The sequence below is a fragment of the Pyrgilauda ruficollis genome, unplaced genomic scaffold, assembly GCF_017590135.1.
Source record: "Pyrgilauda ruficollis isolate IOZ18807 unplaced genomic scaffold, ASM1759013v1 scaffold207, whole genome shotgun sequence".
NCBI lineage: Eukaryota > Metazoa > Chordata > Aves > Passeriformes > Passeridae > Pyrgilauda > Pyrgilauda ruficollis.
This window is the reverse complement of record NW_024519985.1, coordinates 128,325-154,208: the sequence shown is the minus strand read 5'-3', so window position 1 is coordinate 154,208 and position 25,884 is coordinate 128,325. Positions and strand designations below refer to the sequence as shown.

The window sequence follows — 25,884 nt, the reverse complement described above, 5'->3', positions numbered from 1 at the left end:
GAGAAGAGCAGTGTGGACACTGGTGCTGTGATATAAATTTGATCTACTACCCAGTATCCAGTCAGATAATAAAACACCTGTATTACATAATGTTTTCACACAGAAGCCAGTACAGTTTATGATTGTCAAGGGAAATTACCATCTGCACTTCTGAAAAACTCAGATTTGTTTTGGTTTTTTTTTCTTTGCTTTCTGGACCTCTCCCTGAACTTCTTTCACAATTGACATACTTGGGCAAAAATTAAGAAAAAACCCACTCAAAATTAAAAATAATTTTAGACAATAATGAATCTGATTCTTCAGTTTACTTCACTGTTATTATCTACAGCTTATCTTAGTGTATCTATAGCATAGAGAAGTTATGCCAACTTGGAATCGTGAAATTGTTGATTATGGTTATGGTAGGCCCATAAAAACCAGAAGTCTTAACCATCCACCTTGGTAAGAAATTTATGACATTAACTTCAATTTCTTTAAGAAAATTAAGTCATCAAAAAAGCCAGAACATTATAAAAATATTTTTAGATACCTTTCAGGAAATAAACACAAATCCTAATTAGTGCAGCCCTGATTTCTGGAAAAGCTGTACATCTTTGTAAACATCTAGTTTCTCCTAAAAATTTCAAATGCTAAACATCAAGTATGAGACTACCAAAAAAAGTGACAAGTCATGAACATTCGGTTACTGGAAAGGATGCTCTATTCAAGCTCAGTACTGACTCACTTCCAATTTAATCTTGACAGTTTTCACCCTCTTCTGCCATCATGTGTGAGGATGAAGTGCTTTATGAAACAAAGAGAAAATAAATCATGGTAGTTATTCAGTGACAAAGAAATATCTTCCTAAATATTTCCCATAGTAAAGGAAACTGTCACGAAACACCCTTTCAATTTCTTATACCTTCCTAGCCCAAAATATTGGCCTTTACTTGGAAAGGGGTCCTTATTTTGTTGGCTTCAACTGTTTGAACTCAGCACTGACTTCGAGCACTCTTTTGGCAGAGGAAGCAAACATTTCTTCATAGATAGACTACTGCATTTACAATGTTTATTTTAGTATATTTCAAAATATACATACATATAATAGGTATCAAGATTCATATTTCATGGAAAATTAGAATTGATATTTTATCCAGCAATATTGTTAACATTCCATACTGCATTTTTATAAAAATGACATTAAGTGATCTAAAATTCTTCCTCTTAAGTAAGTTGTAAGTAACCATAAGCCTTAAGTAACCATCTGCAATACATTAAATACATTTCTTCTCTTATTCTGAAGACTGTTCTGCCTGCTACTTTTGAAAATGCCACTACAATGTTCATGAAAGATTCCACATGCTCTTCTATCACTGGCTGAGAAGTATTCCATCAATTTATCACCTGAGTACCAATCTGGGTCTTCTAACAACCAGAAAATATTCCAGGGCACATAGGCATGCCTTCAATTTTAACTTGATCACATCTTCAAAACCCATGCTGATAATCTGTCACTGTGTCCACACGAAGACACTGCATTTGGAGGCCTGAATTAATACCCAGGAAGGACTTTAAGGGATGAGAGACTTCCTGGTGACTTTACAGCGATCAGCTGGTCTTTCATCCACATGCAAGAGAAGAAAGGATTTACACTCATAGAGGATGGCTGAATTCCCTCTGATACCCAGTTTTGGGAGAGCTTCCAGGTCAGACAGTGCCAAAGAACAGGTTGGAAGGCTTAAAAGGTTGTAAAATCACAAAATTAGTGTTCAAACTCAAGGTGAATGGTCTTAAATAATTATGGGAATGATCTGTACACCACACTCAATCTGCTCTAAGCTCCCTGCCTACAAACACCTGCAGCAGCAGCTGCTCTGTTCTGGTGTCTGCTCCAGAGCAGGGACAGCAGCCTTGCTGGCAGGACCAGCCAAGGCACCTCTGTGGAGAGAGACACACATGTGACATGAAATCCTCGAATGACTGCTCAAGGAAGTATAATTTTAAAGAGGTTACACCAGGGACTAATGACAGAGTTCTTTTTTTTTTTGTTTGTTTCATCATTTTGTAGCAAACTTGCTGCAGCTTTTTACTGCAGACTATTTAGAACCACACACTTTTCTTGGACAACTATGTACAACTCAAATTATATTCTTGTCCCAGAATATCATTAATAAATTCAGCATGATTTTTTTTCTTCCTCACATTTTTCAGATTACATAAATTTTAGCTGACCAATTCTTTTCATGCTAAAATATATTATGGAATGTCATTTCTGTTATAAAAGCTAATTGATAGTGTGATTTGTTATGTTGCTGAGACATAATTCAGAAAGTTATTTTAAAGCCCATGATACATGGAATAGCACTAACTGCTTAATATTTCTTGTATGAATGAATACAGTGCATGGGAATGATGTAGTGCCATGTAGATGAAATATTTTCAGAAGCTCTTATTCTTGTTGTTTGGGCTTGTGCCAATGTCATTCGACAAGAGAACTCATACGTCCTAAGGTGTATCTACTTTAATTTATTTCTGGGTCATTAGTTGGTAGGATTTTTTAACTCCAAGTTGCTGAACACTATATAATATTGTAAAAATTAAGAGTTCATAGTCAAATAAATGAATATTTTAGAATTCTTTTAAAAATCAGATAAGTATTTTAAATTTTAAAATATTTTAATATTTTTATTTCATTAAAACAATTTACTGATTAATATAATAAAAATAATTTTTCAGTCTTGTGAAAGTCCAGATGGAGAATGCATCTAACTAGGAGTCCCCAGTAAAAGAACGAGTCCAGAGAAGGCCCTGGAGCTGCTCAGGGAGCTGGAGCAGCTCTGCTCTGGGACAGGCTGGCACACCTGGGGGGCTCACCTGGAGAGGAGCAGCTCCAGGCAGAGCTCAGAGCCCTGCCAGGGGAGGCTCCAGGAGAGCTGGAGAGGGACTGGGGACAGGGATGGAGGGACAGGACACAGGGAATGGCTCCCAGTGCCAGAGGCAGGGCTGGATGGGAGATTGGGAATGAGGAATTATGTTGGGAATGTTATTAATGAAAAACACAGGCAAATAAAGAAAGCAAAAATTATTAACCTTTTTATTTAACACGAATTTGTTTTCTAATTAAACTACAACTACCTCCACATAAAAAGATCAGTTCATTCAGAATAAGGTTACTTGGTAAATTTTCTAGCTATGTTTCTGATTAATTGTCCATGTGAAAACAAAATACATCAAGGAAATGCTTTTCCAAATGGAAGCACTGACGCTGATACATTTCAATTCCATTCATGCATCAAGCCCACTTTTCTTTACAATATGTTGGTACTTACCAAATTTTTAAAGGATTCACTAAGTTAAAAAAACCTTAGAGCACTAACTGAAATTTCTGAACCATATATTCTATTTTCCTGGCATTCTAATATCAAACTGTTTAGATCTGAAACAGCAATATGTACATTTTCTTAATCTCACCTCTCCTTAGATCAGCATGAAAAGATTGACACAAATTACTTTAGAATTATGTTGGGTAAACCATAGAGGACACAATTAAAAAACGATGGATGACTTGCAGGAGGATCTGAGGAAGTGCAAACAGTCTGCTCTTCTATTTCATCTCCAGGAGAGCTGTGAGAATCTTCTTCCTCTATAAAAATGTATTAAAAACCATTGTTATTTCTGAATATGACTAAATATAAGAATGCTGTGCTATCATTTAACACATCTTCTCTTTGATTAATATTTGTGGTTCTTTAACATTCTTTTAAAAATATTAACAACTGTCACTATATTGAAGAAACATTTTCTGAAAAAGAAAACCAGAAAACTAGGAAATATTTCTGATCTGAGCTCTTTCTTCAATTCTATGACAGTTAAAGCTATAAATAAAATTTATTTTACTAAACCTTATTTTAAAAGGTAAGTTCTATGCATTGAAAAATAGCAGTACAATTTTATAGACAGTATATTAGAAATTGTTTTACTCAGAAATTCTTCCCCTTTCTCCAAGAAGATGCCAGATATTTCTTATGTCTAGTATGCCCTGTACAATGCAGACTGTCTAAAATCACTGCAGATCCTACTGATATTTTTGCAGTTATAATCCCACACCATTTATATTTTCTATATTGTGCTCCTGATTTGCATTGTTAGTAACACTACCTTATTTGTTCAGTGGAGAAAAAATTTTAGCTTTTGGTCAGCTATGTGAAAGCCTCCCCAAATTTTATTTATATAAAATATAGCTACTCAAATTATGCTATTGTATCAGTGGTCTTCTGACTCCCAGCTCTTTTAAGAAGTTTCAGAGAAAATTGTAACAGCTCATCTCTAAGGTTTCACTTACACCTGTGAACTACCTGTCTAAAGCCTATAGTTAGTGTTTATAGCCAGGCTTTCATACTAAGCCTTTTAATTCTTACCTTTAATGGAATCCCTTTTCCTGTGACTTCTACTTTTCTGAAGAACATGAACTGTCTGTCCAGTCGTTTTACCAAAGCTTAGCAAATCTGGAAAGAAATGTTAGTTTCTGTGAGTTTTTAATGAAAATTTTGAAAAACAAGAAAATATCAACCACACAGCCTGGTGCTTTCACCATGAAATGGTGAAAACCATGAAATGGTTTTTCATTTAAAACTTAATGAAGAAGGATATCTTTACAGATGTAAGCAATGTATCTGTGCAGATGTAAGTTACGTCCAGGGGACTTTTTCCCCATGGTTTATGTAACTACAGATGGCCATGTCCTGGGGCAGTGCTTCTCACCATATAAATCCTATTCTTTCCATATAACCATAAACAAACACCCCCCCAAATCTGTTTTAAGTGAGTTAGTGTTCTGTGTGAGAGATCAACCTGTCAACCACATGGTGGCTCCTGCAGGCAGTCCACCTCCTAGGGAAACTGCAGGCAGAGTCTGGGGAGGGGCAAAGAAAGAAGAGGCAGGAGACAGGCAGGTGCACACAGCCCCTGAGCACACACACACACACACACGGGGGTCTGGAGCAATGCACACACCAGCGAGGGCAAGCACAAACACAAACACAAACACAAACACTCACTCTCAAACAAGGTCTCCAGCCTTTCTGCATGCTCCTCCGAGTTTGTGTGCCACTGGGGGGCTATCACAGAACCAACACCTGTAAGGCTCAGAAGCATTGCTGTCTCTGGTGGTCTCTCTAGAGCAATACGTAGACGACTAAAGAAGATCAGAATTACTAGATCAATAAAAGAAAAATGCACATAATATATAAAAATACAACTAAATATACAATGTCTTTTGATACAAGGAGACAGAACGTCAGAGTGAATTTTCTTGTATGCTGATCATCAAGTGTTTTCCAACATTTATATGTCACTTTGAATTTAATACAATGAATGCAGGTAATCTTCTCTCAACAATTTTACCATGGGATTTACTCTCTTGTCATATTACTGTAGTTCTGGACATCTTTGGAAATCTGAAAGGAGTAGTAAGACCATAACATTTACAAAACACTGCAGAACACCTTTTATAAGACAGTAAAAAAATTGAGAATCAGGTGTGAAAAGACATGTTTAGACATAAAATATTGCAGGAAGTGAAGCCTTCTTCTTTGTCATAAGTATGGTGTTGATTCAGAGGCTTAAAAGCAAATCACATGCAATGTGTGGTTTGAGTTTTTACTGCTGAATATTTCAGTAAGCATCTTCAGCAAAATTATTTTAGTTATAAAAGGGGAGTGATACTCTAAGGTTGAAACTGCAGCAAATAGAAGGTTGCAGTTTGGTTTTATTCAGACTTGCTTTTTATAGTAACTTTATCAAAAGATGGTAATGAAGTTTTCTGCAATCTTTTGGGGAGATGCTATCTGATTGTCTATGGAGTTTATGTGACTCATTTTTTAAATGAATGTTATTCTCAGTTTTCAAGAAGCTTTTGGACTTAGACATGTAACTCTTATTGATAAATTCACTAAACTATTGAACTGAGACTTCAAAATTTTTGAGTTTGAAAAACTAGTTTAAGGAATTGTGTTTTGGTTTACTTTAGGAAATGGCTGTTTGGGATCAAAAAGGATATCAAAAAATACCACAAGTTTGTTTATACAGACACATATCTGCATATTTACTTATGTAGATATGTGTATAACCTATTTTACAGACAACTAGATTTACCTTATGCATTGTTGCACTAATTAAACAGTATTTTTTAGCGAATTTTTTTCTATTTCTTCTTCATGGAATGAATAATTAGAAAAGTCAAGAGATACTTATGTCCCTGGGGTGTGCTTTGCTCAGTTGCTGCCCAGGCACAGTGCTGGCTCAGCCTCAAGTGCCTTTCTGCAGGGCTGCTCTCCAGCCATCCCTCTCTGGGTTTACACTTGTGTCCAGCATTACTGTGTCACCAGTCAAGAGTCTGTCATTTGCTCCTGCTAAATTTCGTGTCACTGTCGACTGCCCAATGCTCCAATCTATCTACATCCCTCTGCAAGGCATCTCATCCCTCAAGAGTACCATCAGGTTTTCTGAAAAATCAGCATGGTCTAAATAATTAATTAATAAAATTAGGACACTGTGGCACCTGTCAAGAATTTATAATGGACATGCAATAAAAGAATGTAAACCCTACCTGCCAACTTAAAAGCAATGAAAATACTGAAATGCTTTTCAAGATTTAAAAAAAAAAGCTGCAATTAATATTAAAAATTCTGAACAGGCTATTTTACATGCTATAATAATTTGTTTAAATAAAAATCTGATTGTTAAATTTTTCCATGCATGAACCATCAGAGGTTTATCTGTCAAAGGAAAACTTTATATATTCAATTAGAACATTTTGAGAATCTTGCTCTCAGACTTGTGAGGTGTGCATAATGTAGCAAGGTTTCTGTGTCATATTTTCTTGTCATTGCCTTCTAACAGAGCTTTCATCCTATTTAGTCCTATAAAGAAGCTCTTTTTCTTGCAGAAGTAAAGAATAATATTCATAACTCAAAATTTTAACTTATATTTGAAATAATCTACTTTATTGTGGACTTTACTGAAATTGACTTTACCTACCTTTTGTGGAAATCAGAGTTTGCAATTCTTTGGTAACTTTGCTGTGATCTTACCAGATCAAGAAGAATCACCAAACGGCATCCTGGAAAAAATATAGCAATGTGTTTGCACTGATAATAATGCCCACCATAATAATTTAAGAAAATCAGGCCTTTTGTAAATTAATTACTTTCTTGAACACAGTCTAAACCACTAGTATAAAATCTACATATTTCAGCTGCAATTGTCAAGTATTATGTAAAATACACTAATAGTCATGCTAGCATTATTTCATGTAATTTTGCTACACTTTTCCATAGTGTTTTGCAGGGGTTTTTTCCCTATGCCACATTAGCATAATTGGTAAGGAAGTCCACATACCATCCTATTACAGCCAATGACCTGTATGCCCAGCTCTGTAGTTCTGAACTCTTGGAAGAGTTTATGGTATGCAGGCATAGAAATTTTTTTGTACCACAGCTCCTCTCCACAACTTACAACCAAGTTACATCCCTAACATGCTTTATTCTCCTTAAAAGTCTCCAGTGAAACAACCCAGAATCCTCTCAGAATTAAAAGGTTTTGCCTACTGTTTCATTTGCTGTAGCTTAAATCTGCTACTTATTCTCCTGTCCCAAGCAGATGAGAAGGAAATTACTTCTCTGCCTGGAAAGTCTTTGACACACTCAAAACTTCTATCACATCTCCTCTCAACACGTCAATCTCTTCTCTGAAGGCCTGTTTTAAATGCATATAAACATATCAATGCATACATATTTATTAATAAAACTAAGCACAAAAGCTGTAGTACAGCCTTTTGACCATGCCTGATGTTCTCCAGCAGTAACTTTCTCCATGTGGTTGATATTTTTCTCCAGCTGAGACCTTTGGAATACTATGTAGAGTGGGAAATTATTTCACACAGCTTGCATGTGACACTCCTGCACAGCTACCCCTACACAGACCTTGGGGGTTTTTTAACACTAGCAGGGGTACATTGCTTAATTTGTGATCAACCTCTTGAGTCTGCTCTGTAACTCTGCCCCTTAAGCAGTCACCCTAATCTATTAACGATTAACTGGTTATTTTCCCTGAAGTATAATATCTCCCACTAGACTTTCCCAAATTACACCCCACATAAAGCAAGGTTAATTTGTAATCATAATCTTGCATTTCAGAATGCTAAACCACTGCATTCTCTTTGTCAGCCTGGTCTCATGCTCAGATTTAGCAATTATATATTTTATTTCATCATGTAAATGGCCAAACCAAATACTTCACAATATTTGGTCTAGGTTAGAGCTCTCAGAAATCTCAGACAGAATGAATCCTGACATATTTTAAGAGTAGGAAAAAGGGTAAGGTTTAACAACTTTCCAAAAGTTGCCAGACCAGTAAATATCTGGTCTATGGATATCTGAAACACCATCTTCAGACATGATCCATTAATACAGAGAAAACATATTTTCTTATTTCTTGTAATATTTACATATAGATATTTAAATCACTTTTAAAATCAAAGCTTCATGAAGAAGCTTCCTGTTGCTCTACAGGGCTCCACAATCTGAGGTGTGCTGTCCTCACTTTCACACGCCAACACAATATAGCTACCCCGACAAATTCAGCACAACTCTGAAATCAAAGTTCTTCCAGTTGTGCAATGAAAACAGTAGGAGAAATGAAGATTGTTAATCTTAAAAACCAGTCCTGAATCTAAGCCTTATGCTACAACAGAAAGACTAATTAGTTGTGAAGAAAGATACAAAATACTTTCTACAGAGGGTACAGAGACTTTACAGAGTCTACAAATGCTCTGTAATACCAGAGTATTCCTTCAGCATTAACCTAGCCCTGATGGACAATTCTTGCTTGCCTCAGCAGAGACTTAGGAATTTTGGCACTTGAAGTGGCACTGCAGAGATTGTTCTTACCATTAAAAAAATACCTTGCAACCAAATACTAAATTCCAAAGAAAATGAGATGGTTTACTGAGAAAACCATTAGATATTGACTTAATTTTTGAAACCTAAGAAATTCCAACACATGGAAGTGAAGAAGCTTATTTGTGAGGATTTACAAGAAAGTTGTGCAACAGAATAAAACCTACATAATACAAAGGTTCTCTGATTAAAAACCCTGGATCTAGAAAAAAGCCCTTAATTGCCAACATCAATATAGTGGTAATGATACAATAAGACACATCTAGGAATAAACGTTGGTGTAATTAAAAATATTTCTCAATTTGCTGATCTTACTTGGGATGTTCATAGCAACCAACCAATCAAGTAACACATGAGACATGAACCTCTCCATCCCATAGAAGAGAAATGCACTACAGTTTGTCATCAGCTGTTCCCATTCAACTTGGCTGAAAGGAAGGAAGAAAGTTACTCTTTTACAAGCATACTCTGCAGAAATTATCCATAGCAAACAGTTCAGTGCTATTTACTCCAGAAATAATTATAACAAAAGTCAGCATGCAAAGCAAGAAGATAAACATGGCTGCAGGATTCTGTGAGAAGTGTAATAACTCATATGGATTATTAATACTATGCTCTTGTATTAAAATGATTACCCAGTAACATCTCAGTGAGCAAGAGGCATAGTGTATTTTTAGATAAATACCATCCTCTCCATCAAAAAAACAAAATTTAAGAAAATCATCACTGTGTGTTTTGTACAGCTTTAAAATACAGTCTTTGTCTAACATTCAAAAGGAATAGTCATGTGTATACCCACCAGGACATGAGCAATTAGTTTTTAAAAAGAGGTGTGGATAATCAGGCCAGCTGGCAGCAAAAACTGCAATTTGGTAATAATGATCTTTGCAATTTTTATGAAAAAATAGTCGAGTACCCACTCAGTGGTATTAACTAAGAAGACACAATTCCAAAGGACTGACTGCTGAACTAGCAGCTAGGAAGGAAGGTCCATTGATGGCCATGTGTCTCATAGGGCTTTGTCACTGTTCAACCTCTTGAGATCCCTTTTATTTCCCTATGGCTATGATCTTAAAAGTAAAGTATTTCTACAAAGAACAAAGTGTGTTTATGAGTAGACTCCATAAAACGGTAGTAGCTTCATGATCAATGTTTGAAATTGGAAACTGTGTGCTGTACCTTCACTACTCTGCTTCTGAAATCTGCGCTCCCATTTACAGCTGGCTGAGTGCATGGAGATACTGTTTTACATGGTTTTACTACTTGGATTTACAAACAATTATGAGCAAAGCCAGAAATTACACTTCTGCTCACATATGTGTATTCATCAAAGACTGCACCAGCAGAGTTTCTATCAAAATTAGATTATTTACATATACAGCAACTCTGACAAAACCAGCCTGGTTAAATCACTCTGCGGCACTCTATTTCAGATCCCTAAAATATTCTGTCTACAAACCTAGTTCTGTGTTTGATACAACAACAATGGTTTGCTATGTGTTTATCAGCTCAGCAAAATGTGACCCTATTTTATGAACAAAGTGTCTGAAAATAGGCACAATTTTAAACAAGAAATATGGATAAAACAAGAAAGCCGATGGAATATTACACACCTTGGGGCACACATATTGCCAATGACACCTTCCCACTGCGCTGCGAATGGGTGATGGTATTTTTCTAGCATTTCCTGTATTTTTTGGGAAGGACTTGAAGCTTCTGTAACAACAGAATTTCATCATTACGAATGTAACATACTACAAACTAATTTGGGCAATCTCAATTTCAATAACTTTAAAATGACACTATCATATTTATGGGGTTTTACGTCATCATTAGATTTCATGGTTTTTGAACCCTAAGTCTGGATTTTAAAATTAAAACAATTGTGACATTTTCAGAATAAAATTGGGATGCCCATTTGAAAAGTGTCTTTTATAATGAACAAGGATTATTTGGTGGACAGGTTGAGGACACAAAATAAAAATTTTAGGTATCCTGAAAAAAGGGTAAAGAATTGAAAACCAGTACTGCTCATACAGTTTTATTGCACAGCTCAGAGAAGACTTAAATGGGTGGATAAACTAACTGTGTTTCCAGAGTCCTGATTTCAGGAAACAAGACTCCAAAATCACCTCTTCTCTCCAAGGACATTGCACATTTAATGATAAACAATTTTCTCCTTTTGACTACATTTTCATACTAGTATAAGTTAAAAGATACGCTCTAGAGTGAGATATTGAGCACATGAAGGGTTTTATATTGATCTGCTGTGAAGGAGAACTGCACACACATGGAGACACGCTCTGTTATGCTACTGATTGTTCTGTAGCTTCATTTGCATGGTGTTTAGACTTAGCAATTATTTCAACACCTGAAGGCAGCCAACAAGACAGATGGAGAAAGACTATTTACAAGAACATATAGTGACAGGACAAGGGTGAATGGCTTCACACTGAAACATAGTTGGTTTATGTTAGATATCAGGAAGGAATTGTTCCTGGCAGGGTGGGCAGCCCTGGCACAGGGTGCCCAGAGCAGCTGGGGCTGCCCCTGCATCCCTGGCAGTGCCCAAGGCCAGGCTGGACACTGGGGCTGGAGCACCTGGGACAGGGGAAGGTGTCCCTGCCATGGCAGCGGTGGCAGGAGATGAACCTATAGGTCCCTTCCAACCCAAACCAGTCTGTCTTTCTGGAGCTAAAAAAAACCCCTTCATTAACTGTTGTGCTGTTTCACAGATGCACCATATACAGCTGATAAGCTGTGCTGTTCTGAGGAAAAAGAATGCTTTTTTGCCAACATCTTGATGTCACGACTTCTACTATTTTTTGGTACATAACAATTCTAAATTCGACGGGTAGATTGTGAATAAAATATTATTTGATATATATTACCTGATTCTCTTCCTTCATTATAGGGGTCCACAATATCTGATAAACAGTTAATCACAAACAAATGTATTCAAACAACAAAAGAAGGAAATGTAGCTGATACACTTAACCAATAGGTTGTGAAAGGATACATTTTAAATTACGTGTATCAACAGGCAAGCAATTAGAAGGTAGATCACGATTAACTGGTGCCTACAATTAAAATAATACATATTCTCTTACATGTTAAAGTTTCAATTAAATACTAACAGTATTGTAGTATTTGTGTCAAACGACTACGAGAAAGACATGTCAAACAACAAAGTTTTGAATCTGGTTTTAAAAGCATCATGGTATTCAATTGTCAGTGGAAATTAATAAACTATTCTGCATTAACTACAATGCATATACATATATTACACATATATACATATGTGTGCACACATATATAGATATATATGGAAATATAAATATAGATTTATAAAAACATATGTAATCACTATATAAAATACAATATTTTGTTGCAGAAATTATTTTCAGTAACTTTAAGCAGCTTCCTTTGTGGGTTATTAAATATGTGCCATTTATTTCAAAGAAAAACCCCTTGGAAAATCAGCAGGAAGCAAGATTCTTATGGTCTTATGAGATTATGAGACATTCACTCCACTTCAGAATTCTAGCACACATAATGAGCCTCTATGCAACCCACTTTCACACTTTTCTATGCAAGTTCTCTGGTTATTTACAAAAATGTGGAAAGTTCACCATTTGGACATTCTTTTTCTGATGAGCTTTTGTGTTTTTTTCTTTAGATGTTTCAACTTTTTTTTTAAATTCGGTTTCTGTGAAAATTAAAAGGAAAAAAAAATTAATGCATAGGCAGTTTTAGCAAATAAATGTCCTTGAAGGACTGTAAATATTTAATATCATTAAGTAATAGTAGTAATAGTACTACTAGTAGTAATAATAAAAATAATAACAGCAACAGATTAAAATAAAAATATAAAAATTCATTTCAAAACACAGCAAGGTAAGGACATTACCCAAGACTTCTTGCCTAAAAATAAAGGCTTTAAAGTGAAAAACAAGGAGGAGATGTGATCCCTCAGACATTAAATGCTTCATTACCTTTTCAATTTTTGATAGAGTTGAACAGTGATCATCAAAGCACTTTCAAAGTAATTTACCACATCTATTAATTGTTGATGTTAATGTAATAACTGAAGTTTCTGTGGGACACACAGAGGTTTAAAGGAAAAAGGAAGTTTCGTATTTTAATTGGATTTTTTTTACTTCTTTAAGGGAATTTTAGAAAGCACAGAAAACTGTCTAATAGTACCTGACTCAGCCCAATGTAGTCGATTGTAGAGAAACTGTAGAGAAAAATCTCTGGAAACAGAACTTATTCCTTCTTCCTTAAATATACTCAGAGCTTCCAAAGGCAACTCCATAAATAATGTATCCACCAGTAATACCACACACAATCCTAAATCCGCAGGTGTATCTAAAGAGATGTGACAGAACATGATTGAGATTAGTTCTCAGTTTGTCTATAAACTATTGCAGTTAGATGTAAAAACCTAAGTTTCCTCCATTGTATGACAGATGAACTTCATTGTATTGTGGATTAAGTGCATTAAGAAAAAATATTTCTTTTTATACAATTGGTCTTAAGATGTTCTCAAATTTCTATGCACTTGTTAGCACCAGTTCTTCAGAGGGGAAAACATCCCTCTATTAATAACCAACCATCTCAGGTCCAAGTCCAGGTATATACAATACATTCAGGAAAACAATATTTGGAAATGCAAAATTGCCACAGAAGTGATTGGCTAAAAAGAATAGAGTTGTAAAGGCACTCTTATCCAATATTGTGTTATTCTGTAGAAAAATTTTGTTTGTGTTATCTGGGGAAAAAAGTACTAAATATTATTGTGGCAATATTTCTGCTCTACGGAGAAAGAGCATAGGTATGGGAGACAATTTATCCAGTTTTTGCAGATGTGTATTCCTGAGATGTGTTTAGAGACATACTGTAGCATTAGGCTTGTATGCAAGCTAACAACCTGTGAGAGTCCATAAAGCTAAAAGCAAAAAAAAAAAAAAAAAAAAAAAAAAAAAACCAAAACAAAGACATCTACCAGTCTACTCACTTAAGAAAGTTCTTTGTTCTAGCTCCTCCCCTGAAAAACCAGTTTGTGATAAAGCCATTTTATTTAGGTGTCTACAGACTGTATGGTTTGGAAGACTCTAAATAAACACAGAAGCACTGCTCCAGCATCTAAGTCTGTCTTTGAAAATATACTGGAATATTTGATTCGATACAGAAAAAAAAAAAAAAAAAAAAAAAACAGAGAAAAACAATGCAAAAGAAGCCTTTGTCCTCTCCTTGTCTTAAATAAAATTGAAATTACTGGATTTAGGTATTTGTTCACACACACACACAACTCAAGGGAGCACATACCCTGCATTCCAACTTGTTTGGTGTCCTTATCTTTCACTTTCTTTTTTCCTGTTTCATCTGCTGATACACACTGGGATTCTCTGGGAAGAGCAAATTAATGGAAAATATTACCAGCTTCAATTTCTGCGTCAGTTTCAGTGAAATTTTACACAAAGGACACTCTCCCTTAGGAGTTCCTGTCGTTTAGAAGTCCCATCTTTAGTCGTTTTAATTATACTGTTGCATCTTGAACTTCAACTTAAGTACAAGAGAACAGTTCTTCTCAGAAATGGCTATTTGTCTATCATATTGCTCAGTCTCTTAGTCTGACATATGCCGAATATACTCTCTTTCAAGACATGAAACCTTCAATCAACACCTTTCTAAAACCATTCCTTTATTTGAGGCACTTGAGTCACAGTTCTGTTTTCACAAATGATAATCAAAGTCAATATATCTTACCTGACAGCAGAAAAATCAAACTGTGACAGGGTTGGTTTCAGATAGTCTTCCATAATTTCTATTATTTCAGAGAAATCTGATGTCAAGTCCAGCTCACTATCACCTCTTTTCCCTGTTGCAGTCTATTACACACACAGAAACAAAAATTAGAACACTTTCAATCTCCATTCTTGTTAAATACCATTATATATATAAATTTTGTAATATGTTAAATCAGAAACTAAATAAAATAATGTGAAATATCATAAAATGGAAAATACAAATATAAGAAGTTGGTTTCAAAACTACTTTATTTCAAAATTTTGTATCAGCATTTTGCAAAATACTCTAGAATTACTAGAAGGTGTCGATACTTATTATTTAAATAATTAATATACTTCAGCAATTTCAACAGAGAATAGCAGAAATCTACAGCAGAAAGAAATTATAATGTGTCCCTTCAAATAATGAGAAGAACCTGCATAAGGACAACTTTCAGAAGTGAACAGAAACTGTATGATGAATATAGAAGAAGCAAATGAAAGCATATGGAGAGATCAGTGGAGCCAACTTAAGGAAGAAATTAATCAGAATGAAGAAAATAGAGAAGGAGAAAATACAATCATGGAGGAGGGAAAGACATTGAAAACTGAATTTTGTAAAATCCAACCTAGATGGACAAAAATCCACTAACTGAACAAACTCAACTAAATGGTGAAGAGTGTTGGTATTAATGAATTAAATCCTCATCCAAGGCTTGTGTGGCTCAGTACAGGGTGCATGCATAAGTTCTGTGACTTTAATGCATACGCTTTTTAAAAACCTAAGTCACTTGTTTTTTTCACCTGTTCAACCTGACACTATCTTAGCACCTTTTTTTTGACTTACCCAAATACAGCAACCTTTACAAACTTGCCAAACAACAAAGGCTGGCCATAGGCAAGAGAAAGTGATCACCAGCACTTCAGTCATCTGCAGTACTCAGTATTTTAACAGAAAGATGGTAACGTGATGCATAAAACAGAATTACAACTCAAGAACCAGATTTGTCAATGTGCAGGGTAACCCAGACTGTTATTGTATCCTATATCTATCTGTGCCCAAAATTGTCACTGTTTCTTTCAGGGCCTGCAGCCCGAACCAGAACCAGGGGGCAGGGGAGTGCCAGCCCCCGCTAAAAGTCAGTCGCCCAGCAGAGCTCTCTGCCCCCTTGGCTCTCTCTTCCCTCTCGGCTCTCTCTTCCCCCTCGGCTCTCTCTTCCCTCTTGGCTTTTGCCATATAGCTGAGGCAGTGCAGGTGGAGCCTCCCGTTTGGATTTTCTCTTGTGTTTTTTTGGGGGGGTTGCTATGAGTGGTTTTTTTCCCCCTCGAGAGGCTGCATTTCACAGTCCTGGGCGTGCTCAGGGCAAATTCCATGGGTGCCTGTCTGCAGCCAGCGTCAAGAGAGAGGAGCAGAATGGCCCTGCTCTGAGTGGTCACCCCAGAGTGCCCAGCTGAGCTGAGAAGGCACCAAATTTCCCCAGCCAGCTGCCCTGATGGCTTCTCTTGAGAGGAAGACGAAGTCCCAAGTTCCAGCCCTTCACCAAGTGCCAGTCGCCAGAGTGTGCTGAAATCTCTGAAATATGGCACATTTTCACGTAAACTGCATCATTTTAATTCTGATTAAGTACCGAACATTTCAAAGCTCCTGAATGACAAATACAGCAACTATAGCACAGTAAGATTAAATTTTGAAGCAGAGTACAAAACATATAGTAACTGTGAAGACTAGGGATGCCACACCTGGAATGAACGGAAAAATTCTGCATAAAGAATGTCTATCATATATTTAGTACATGTTTTTCACCCAACTTTAAATATAAGGTAATAAAATATATTACCACATCTGTTTTGGAGACACACTCTTTCAAGTTGGGAATAACAGTTGGTTTAAGATGATTCTTCATCTTTTGCTGCTTGTAAAGACGCGTTTTTTCCAACAAAATACGAAACACATCAGGATTCACAGGAAATCGAGAAACCTTTGCCTGCACTATTCAAGAAGGATAACACCCTCTTAGGAGTCTTTTTGAGACATATTTGTACTTGAATAAATGATTGTACAAACACCATCAGTTTCTAGTCATGATATTATTTGAAAATAAAATCTAGATAGATAGGCACAAAATATATACAGTCATGTACAATGAAAAAAACCTATATTATTTATTTGTAACAACTTCAGCCTTAAAATATAAACAAAAATTATATAAATTGTGACTAGATATATGACATCTGATAATGAGACACATATTCCTTGGAAATTAGGAAGAGTTAGAATTCTTTTTTAAAGTATTTAAAATTTTTACTAACTGCAACAGTGAAAGATATGAGCCTTCTCATAACATCAGTGCAATGATTTTTATGTCTTTAAAGTAAGAGGTACTTACCCATCCGCTGAGTGAGTTTTCCTTTCTGTCTTGCAGTACTTACTTTGGGCACCTCAATCAATGAACTGTACAACTGTGATCTGTGGAAACCAGAAAAGTGCTGAATAGATTATTTGACAATCTAGCCTTGTTTATATGACTCAGATTTATCAGAAGAGTAATTATTGCCCTCTAATTTAATGTGCTCACAAATACTGTCATGATACAGTAACTACCCCCACCTTGGGTGCAAATACCTGCAAATTCTAGCAGGAACAAACTGAGACTGGTAAGGCAAATTCTTTTATCACTGTGTAACCATTAAGGTAGATTTCTATTTGTTCCATGACAAGTGTTAAAGACTTTTTAAATTGATGAATGCTCTCATAGTCAGTTGCTATAGCTCAATTTATGAGCTAGTTTATTTGCAGCTAATTAGGCTGCAATAATCAGATAATTGGTGGCTTTATAAAGCTAAATATGTCCCCTTCTAACATTTCCAAGAGCATAAGCAATAAAAGCAAGAAATTCTTAACAGAACTTAGGAATCATGTCAAGAATGGCTTGAAACCTTTCAAGTGACCTCTGGGGATTTAAGAGATAATTAGGGAAATGGAAAGAACAGAAAACATAACACTGAGCTGCAGGCAGTTTGATTTATATATTCATTAGTTCATTATCCTAAAATTCAAGTCCATCAAAATTAGAAGTGAAAGGCAATATTCAACCATGTAAAAAAAGACTGTATTTGTAACAAACAGTGCTAAATCAAAAGGATGAAATTTTATACCTGTCTTCTGAATGCTGGAGAATAACTATGCAGAAACTGGATGGCAATTCATCCACTATATTAAAATGTTCAACAGGAATACAGAGGTTTCTCCATGCCTGTACAGTAGTTCAAAAGTACCATTATTTTCATAGACTTTGTAAATCACATTCTCAGTTCTTTCATTAGAAAATGGATAGTAATTCTAGGAAAGAACGTACTTAAAGTCCCACACACTCAGCAGATGTGCCAGGACAGTACAAACCACAAGAAATACTGCTTCCCTGTGAGGGAAGCAAGCACTGGCACAAGCAGTCCGAGGAGGCTGTGCAGCCTCCATTCTTGGATAATTCAAAAGCCATCTGGAAATGGTCGTGGACAACAAGCTCCAGCTGGCCCTTGCTTGAGAAGGAGGGGTTTACAAGATGACCTTCAGAGATTTTTTCTAACCTCAACCACTCTATGAGCATGTAATTTTTGTGCAGTGCAAAAGAACTTATAAATATTATTTAAAACAAATTACAAATACTGTATCTTAGTCCTCTCTCCATACCAGCATGAGTTTTACGGCCGCTACACAGTTTCTAAAGTTAAAATGCTATCAAATAATAGCAGACTATTAGCAAAGGAAAGGAGTAGAATAACTCATAGTAACATTTATTTTTGAAAAAAAGGTTTTGCTAGAGACACTTCACCAACAAGTACTATATAAAATTGTATTTGGTTTACGTGGCAAGATTTTGGTAGCAGGGGAAGGTACAGGGGTGGTTCTTAGAATCTCAGAATTGTTCAGGTGGGAAAAGCCCTCAGAGACCATCGAATCCAACACTCTCTCAGCACTGCTAACCCACCACCAACCCATGTCCTGTATACACACATATATCTCTCTGTGTGCATTTATATAACATATAATAAACCCCTAATAAGTAGCTCAGAAAGTTACCACTGAATTAGCAGTCAGCTGCTGTTCCACACATTTTAGAAGATCACTTGTGTTTCTGTTTTGTTTTAACTGATTCTGCAGATGGAGCAATGCTGCCAGCTGAGAGCTGCTGGTGTTGGATGTAGCAGTTAGAAGAATTTTCTTCATCATCGTAGACACTGAACAACTCTGCAAAATGTTTACATCTATTTATTTTCCTTCACAAAAATAAAATTAATAAATATATATACTATGCTTTTTATAACATATATCTATGTTGAAGAGAAATTCTCTTCCTTGAAAGATGAGATGAACTAGCAGAAGACTGCTGTTTGTTCTTACAGGTTAATGTAAACAGTCTGACAATAACTAAGGAAGATTTCTTAAATACAAATAGCTGGAATTGATTTCTTTGTTTACATTTATCATCAAGGTTCCTGCATTTAGTCATCTAAGGTCTACATGGAATGGTAAATACTGTGTTCTTAGCTTAGCCTTTCAAGTAAGCTGAGTCTTTTCTGTTTCTGTGCTTTAATGGACACACATCATATCACACAGCAGACTTCTACAAAATTCAAAATAATGGGTAAGACTATATCAACTTTTCTTTCAGCAAACATACCAATCCTGTCATTTGAACTAGGAACTATGGGTTATTTGTTCCTGATACAGCGAATATAAGCCCTACAGCTTTTCTGCATCTTCTCTTTGATGGAGGCACATATTCACATGCATACACCTTCAAGCCATCTATGGAACCACGTTGTGCAGGTATCAATCTGAGAAACTGAACCTAAACTGAATTATCCACTTCAAAATAATGATTGAACAAATCCAGGGAAAGATTTTTTTAATTTTTTGTTAGGGAAGGATGAAATTATTTTGTGGCAATGTCTTATCTTTGCTAATGACAATATAGTAATTTATTCCTATTAAAATATTTCATGTTTGCAATTATCAATGAAAATGTTAGGTCATACACAGCAGATATTAGAATTGTTAACAAACCACTGATCTAACGTTCTGAGCTTAGCAAATATACCATATATTTGATGACCTATATTACACACTGGTTCTTACATGGAACCCTACATGTGTTCTCTATGGCAAATTTTCAGACCATGCAAATACTGTTTCTTTTTTGCAACTTCAAACATCCTCCCACTGAAAAGCAGCACAAACATTAGTTGCCTCACCTGATGAAGTGCCAAAAACTGGCTAGTTGAAATTGGATCAAACTGTCGAAAGCATTCAGCCATTTCCAAACTAGCCAGAGCCAGTACATCAGTAACATTATGACTGAATGCAATAGCCACAGACTGTAGCAAAGCCTCATTGGATTGAGAAAGATACTTTTGAGCCATCCTTTGTTGTGTCTAGATGACAAAAAATAAAAAGCTTTATATTAAAATTGGCTAATATTAAGTATTCGTTATGCATACACCAATTACAGCATGTTAGAGTAGATAAATATTGCTTTTTAATGTGCAATTTTAATGCATTTTCTTTTTAAGGCACTTAAAGTATGATCAAAATATGCAAATACTAATTAATTTTTTTAGCTGACACCAACATGGTTTTACTACATTAAAAAATATTTGGTCTAACAAAGAAATTTCTTTTAATATAAAATCTGTACTCAGCAGAACAGACTTTAAATTCCAGGCAATATGAGCAGTTCAGAATCAAGGATCAGTACAATTGTTTCTGTGGGCAAACATATTTAATCCAAATTAACCCACAAATCTCTTACCTCAGGTATTTAATGATTTTACTAGCAACACAAACTGTACATTCCAAATTCCTAGTGTGCTTTCAACAGCAGTAATTAACAGAGATCAGCTCAGTGAATTTCACAAATATTTTGTGATTGAAGTAATTCCTTTCTTTGTTCCCAGTCTGCAAAAAGTCATATTTGTGAAGCAGAAAGGAACCGCCTGCTCATCTAGTCCTGGTCGGTACATGGTCAAACAGTGGGAAACCACTGAAGGAGAAATTATTTCTTTCTGAGAGCAGCTGGGTTAGCTCATTCAGGAGCTCCCACACAATCTACTGAGGAGCAGGCCTGAGCTACACAGCAGAGCTGTTTGTTAGAAGGTGTTTTGTAGATTTTTGTCTTTTTTAAGATCAAGTTTTTGTTACAACATTTCCATTATCAGTTTAAAAAGAACTGATAAGTTGAGTATTATTCCATAAAAAGAAAGCACTCAAATTCTAATGCAAGCTCATAAAGTAATATACCTTTAATTCCTGTATTTTCCCCCTGTACTTATCATTATGACATTCATTAGTTGATAAACCGCTCTCTGTCACGTCCTGTTCACTGCATTCTGCTGAAGTCAGCGAAGATTTTCTGATGTCTGATATAGCATCTTCCTACCCATCACAGTTTAAAAAAAATTAACAATTAATCACTTCATTAAGTAATGCAGGCTTCATTTCTTTCGTGAAAGCTTATGTGAAAATGGAATTAATCTTAAAAGAAATCACTATCTTAATTCCTTCGTGGTGAGAGATTTAGTAATACTATCAACTATCAAAATTTCTTAGCATGTTATGAAGGCAATATGAACAACATAAACTAAAAAGGCCCCCCCATACAACCTCTGAGAGTTTGACTTTCTCATATTTGTCCTCCATTAATTTCTTCTGAAAACTTTAATTCATCACTGAATTTATAATGCCTCCATCAATTCTCCTTTTTTTACAAGGATTCTTTGCAAGGGTTCTTACTACAACACAGAAGGAACTTACAAACCCAAGCTTTTAACATACAAATCAATACTTGATCGCATGGATTCACAAACCGTACCTCACCCACCCTTTAATGCATTCGAGGAATTTTTCTACCTCTGTTTTGAAAATCTGACAATTAGTATATCTCACAAACAAATCAAAAATTAGCTACATGAGGACAGCATGCAGGCAGAAGCATGTTTTTGAAATTACTCATTTTGCCATCCATTTTTATTATGGCTTGCATGCAGTATATAAAACCTAGCTCCATATAAAGAGCAGCTTTTAGACAAATGTATATAAAAAATATTAGAGCAGATAAACTTTACACAGAAAAATAAATTTAACTGAAGAAAAGAATGCATACCATAACATTTGGCTTCCAGTAAATCTCTGAATATACAGGATCTGCATTAATGGCAAGTAAACGAAGGGTTTTTCCAGTTAGATACAGGCATCTGGATTTGATGTTGGGACAGCCTTTACAAAGATTCTGCATGTTTGCTAACTGAGCCAGTGTAATATGAGCCATAGTGCGTTTCATGTACTTCCAATCCTGGTAAAATACATATTTATATTTATTTGCTCATGTATACTCACACAGAAGAACGCATTTTTAAAAAATGTAACACATATATTCACATACGAATTCATATGTTAAATATGATTATACTTTCAACTAGAAACGAGCTGTCTTTAATAGGTGTACAAATTCATTAACAACTGATTAAGAAAAAAAAGTTCAATGTAACATGCATAAGCAAAGTTCAACCAGTGCCAAGGAAAATGTGGGATAAGAGCAGGGAGGCCAGCAAACCGTCCCCAAGACTAAAACCACACACTTCAACCTCCATTGCTACAAAACTACATGACTGCTCTGGGAACCCATTTCCTCAGTAGTGGAAGATGTTGTGCTATGGAAAACCTTGTTATAACTTTTATGTAAATCATAGGACTAAATCTTTTGTATTACCTGTTCTATTGCATCATCTTCAATGATGATTTCCTCCATAAATTCATGAAATGATGTTTCTCCCACATTTTTAAGCTTCTTCTCAGTAATGGCAAGATGAAAAATATCCAAAAGAATTTCCACAAGATTTATTTTTCTAAGAGCTAGTTGTCTCATTAATGGGATACTAACATTTGTACTCTAAAATACAACAGAAAATACTATTTTAATTTCAAGTATTTTTGCAAATTAACCTCATAAGAAGTTAGAATGTTGTATTTATTTTAACGAAAGAAACAAACATTTTAGCATTACCACCTTGATAGGGCAGAAAAATTGCAATGAAGATATTTAAGTAGTTTAAAAGAAGAACTTCAATGATGTCAAATATATTACGAGGCAATCAAGGTAGCTCCACAGAGTAAGAGCAGCTGGGTTTTTGCTTTTTGTGTTTCACACACCTGGTACAAATATGTAATATCCAATAATGCTACATACACACTAGCAAAGTAGGCTGCAGGCTTTCATTACCCAAAATACACTATTTTGAAGAAAGACATTATTTATTTGTAATGTTTTGTGAAGGCTTTTTGTTTTTCCTGAGAATAAACATATTTTGAGGAATTTTAAACTTTCAAGGTCTGTAGCGAATGAAAAATATCTCCAAGTTTATACTTTTTTTCTTTTGTAGCTATTAGATAAATGCCAGAATTAAATAAACTTGACAAAGACCAAACAAATCCTCTTTCATACCTTTTTCAACTGCTAATTCTTTCAGCATGCAATTTTTCCTTCTATATTCAAAGAATGTTTATCATTACAGAAAGACAAATCCTGGAAGCCCCAAATGAGATTATCCAAGCATGAGTGAATATTACAACTAAACTAGGTTTCCTTTCCACTATTAAGGTAAAAAAAGTAAATACCTCATTAAATGCAAATAAACTACAAATGTTATTAAACACTTCCTCTGTTCTGGATACTGCTCGCTGAGCTAAGCTACAAGCATCTAGATAGTGACTGTGTTTGTTTCTTTTGTTACTTTCCTGCTTGGCAGTCATCCTGAAAAAAAAAACCAAAACAACACCATAAACTCAAAAGAACTAACATAAGAAAGTGCTTATTTTTACAGTATCCACACTGTTGAACATATACAAAAAAAATAATTACTCAATTAATAGATAAAATAGATTAATTAATAATAAAAATATTAAATTTGTATGTGTGTTTTTGAAATGTACAAATAGCATAAGTGAACCCTTACAAGTTATTTTTTCCACAGTCTCTTAGAACTGTATGGCTGCAATGCAAGAAGATGCCATGACTCAAAGAGAAGAAAGGCAGATCATATTCTAGAGTATGTATTTAGCAGGAACACAATAGCAGTATACCAGGTACAAAACATATCTCAGCTGTTTTAAGGGGTGCCTTGCAAACAGCTGGGATTCCAAGCATACCATGTTTTGCACTTTTACTATTGCAGCAGTTTCTAGAAAAACAGTAAGAATTGTAAAATCCTTGTAAATACTAGAGAATGATTGGTGTGGCTGCTAAAATATGTCTACAAATGAGAAGTCAAAAATCTGACTTAAGAGACCCTAGCACTTTGTTTTGACCTCAAAAGACAACAAAAGAGAACTCTGCCTTCAGTGAAAACAATTTTTGATTCTACAGTACATTTCTGAATACAGAACACATGAGGAATGCAGACAGACATCTAGCATCAATATATAAAACCTGTTATCTGCTCTTTTCCATCTTAGACTACAAAAAGTAAACAAGACACTTCATGGAGTAGTTTAACCTAGATAAAATTTTTCAGTAGAGGTATAGTCTTACCTACAAATATTTGCACATTGCAGCAGTATTTCAGCGCTGTAGTTTTTATGCCCGTGATGAAGAAAGTCCTTCTCAACTTGAACTAATTTATTGTAGGATTCCTGTAGAATGTGTGGCAGCTGAGCAGAATTGGCATCAATTGTCATATGATCCTGGGCAAAATGTATCTGAATAAGTGTTTTTCTAGAAATAAAAATGAAATACAAGATAGCAGTCAGAAAGCACAGGCTATTTTTGGGAACAGACACATTTCTCTCTGCCTTCCTTTAAATTCTAAGTCTACAAAAAGCACCACAATTGTGTGTTTTACAAATTGTAGTAATTCTGAAAAAATCCAAATATTATATTTTGAGATTGAGAAGAGGTATCACACGTTCCATGTATCTAATGATTCCATTTTACTCCTAATCAGTCTTCTAAGTACAGATGAACTGAGAAGACTGATAACAGTCTTCCTTTTCTAGTAGAAAAGCTCCCCATTTATGGAAAGACAGGAGTGTTAGTGTTGTGCACTTCTCTCCCGTCACCAACACATTTTAAGGTCTCTGTGCTTGGATTTCAGTGGAACTGAAATAATTGTTTAGTTTCACCTTAAACAGGCTTCTTGGATCATGGTGAGAACAGAAGTCAATACTGTAGACTCCAGTGGTGTTGTGCTCAAACAGATACTCTGCACAGGCAAATACACATTGCACCTTTAGGTAACCTGTACTGCAAGCTATATACATATGTATATGTGCAAGCTATATATATGTACAATAGGTTGTGGTGTCTAGTTTGCCAACATAACAGGTCATAGGGCTACATGCAAGCATTTGAGAAGGAAATACAAAAATTTGAAAAGAAATTTAAACTTTAAAAAACCAAACCAGAACATAAATTACTTGAAACAAAAATATTTGAGAATCCACAGAATTTGCCACACTAAAATAAGACAGCATTGTAATAAGTACATATATTTGCAATGTAGCTGCACTTTAGAAGCCAGGCATATTTTAGAGAAAAGACAGCTTACCTGGCTTCAAGGGATGCAATCATAAAACCCAATTCTGATTGCCTGCCAGGTCTCTCCAGTAAAGTAGATCGAAGGACACTTATAGTATGTTCCAGTACCTCACAAGCCTGCAGGTAACAGCAAAATTTTCATAATTCTATTTTAGATATCTACAGATAATAATAAACATTCATTTAGAAAGCTTAAATTTTGTACAGAACATGTTAATCATCCCCAAGATGGCTGGCTCTGGATAACTGTAAATAGGTCTAGAAAGTCTGAGTCACAGAATCACAGAGTGACCAGGTTGGAAGAGACCTTCAAGATCACTGAGTTCTACCCATGCCTTAACACCTCAACTAAACCCTGGCACCCAGTGCCACATCCAGTCTGTTTTAAACACATCCAGGGATGGTGACTCCACCACCTCCCTGGGCAGCCATTCCAGTACTCGATCACTCTTTCAATAAAAATTTTTTTCCTAAAACCAGCCTATATTTCCCATGGCACAGCTTAAGACTGTGTCCTCTCTGTGTTACGATCTCACTGAGATACTTTGATGATTACATGAATGCTGC

The 25,884-nt window shown here is 35.4% G+C and overlaps 1 protein-coding gene across 1 annotated transcript in view; it reads right to left on the bottom strand.

The window, feature by feature from the left end:
• Window positions 1–3,485: 3,485 nt before the first annotated feature.
• Window positions 3,486–25,884, bottom strand: part of CFAP46 (cilia and flagella associated protein 46) — a 68,476-nt gene continuing 46,077 nt past the window's right edge. Inside the window, exons 37-59 of the mRNA XM_041467351.1 lie at window positions 25,328–25,434; window positions 24,313–24,495; window positions 23,400–23,535; window positions 22,495–22,674; window positions 21,889–22,077; window positions 21,027–21,161; window positions 19,982–20,161; window positions 18,807–18,974; window positions 17,885–17,982; window positions 17,116–17,195; window positions 16,567–16,718; window positions 14,709–14,830; window positions 14,268–14,347; window positions 13,143–13,307; window positions 12,569–12,645; window positions 11,956–12,016; window positions 11,828–11,863; window positions 10,550–10,652; window positions 9,252–9,364; window positions 7,018–7,099; window positions 5,037–5,173; window positions 4,398–4,484; window positions 3,486–3,622 (exon numbers count right to left, since the gene is read on the bottom strand). Of these exons, the coding sequence (XP_041323285.1) occupies window positions 3,486–3,622; window positions 4,398–4,484; window positions 5,037–5,173; window positions 7,018–7,099; window positions 9,252–9,364; window positions 10,550–10,652; window positions 11,828–11,863; window positions 11,956–12,016; window positions 12,569–12,645; window positions 13,143–13,307; window positions 14,268–14,347; window positions 14,709–14,830; window positions 16,567–16,718; window positions 17,116–17,195; window positions 17,885–17,982; window positions 18,807–18,974; window positions 19,982–20,161; window positions 21,027–21,161; window positions 21,889–22,077; window positions 22,495–22,674; window positions 23,400–23,535; window positions 24,313–24,495; window positions 25,328–25,434 (2,808 nt within the window). The remainder of the gene's footprint in view (window positions 3,623–4,397; window positions 4,485–5,036; window positions 5,174–7,017; window positions 7,100–9,251; window positions 9,365–10,549; window positions 10,653–11,827; window positions 11,864–11,955; window positions 12,017–12,568; window positions 12,646–13,142; window positions 13,308–14,267; window positions 14,348–14,708; window positions 14,831–16,566; window positions 16,719–17,115; window positions 17,196–17,884; window positions 17,983–18,806; window positions 18,975–19,981; window positions 20,162–21,026; window positions 21,162–21,888; window positions 22,078–22,494; window positions 22,675–23,399; window positions 23,536–24,312; window positions 24,496–25,327; window positions 25,435–25,884) is intronic.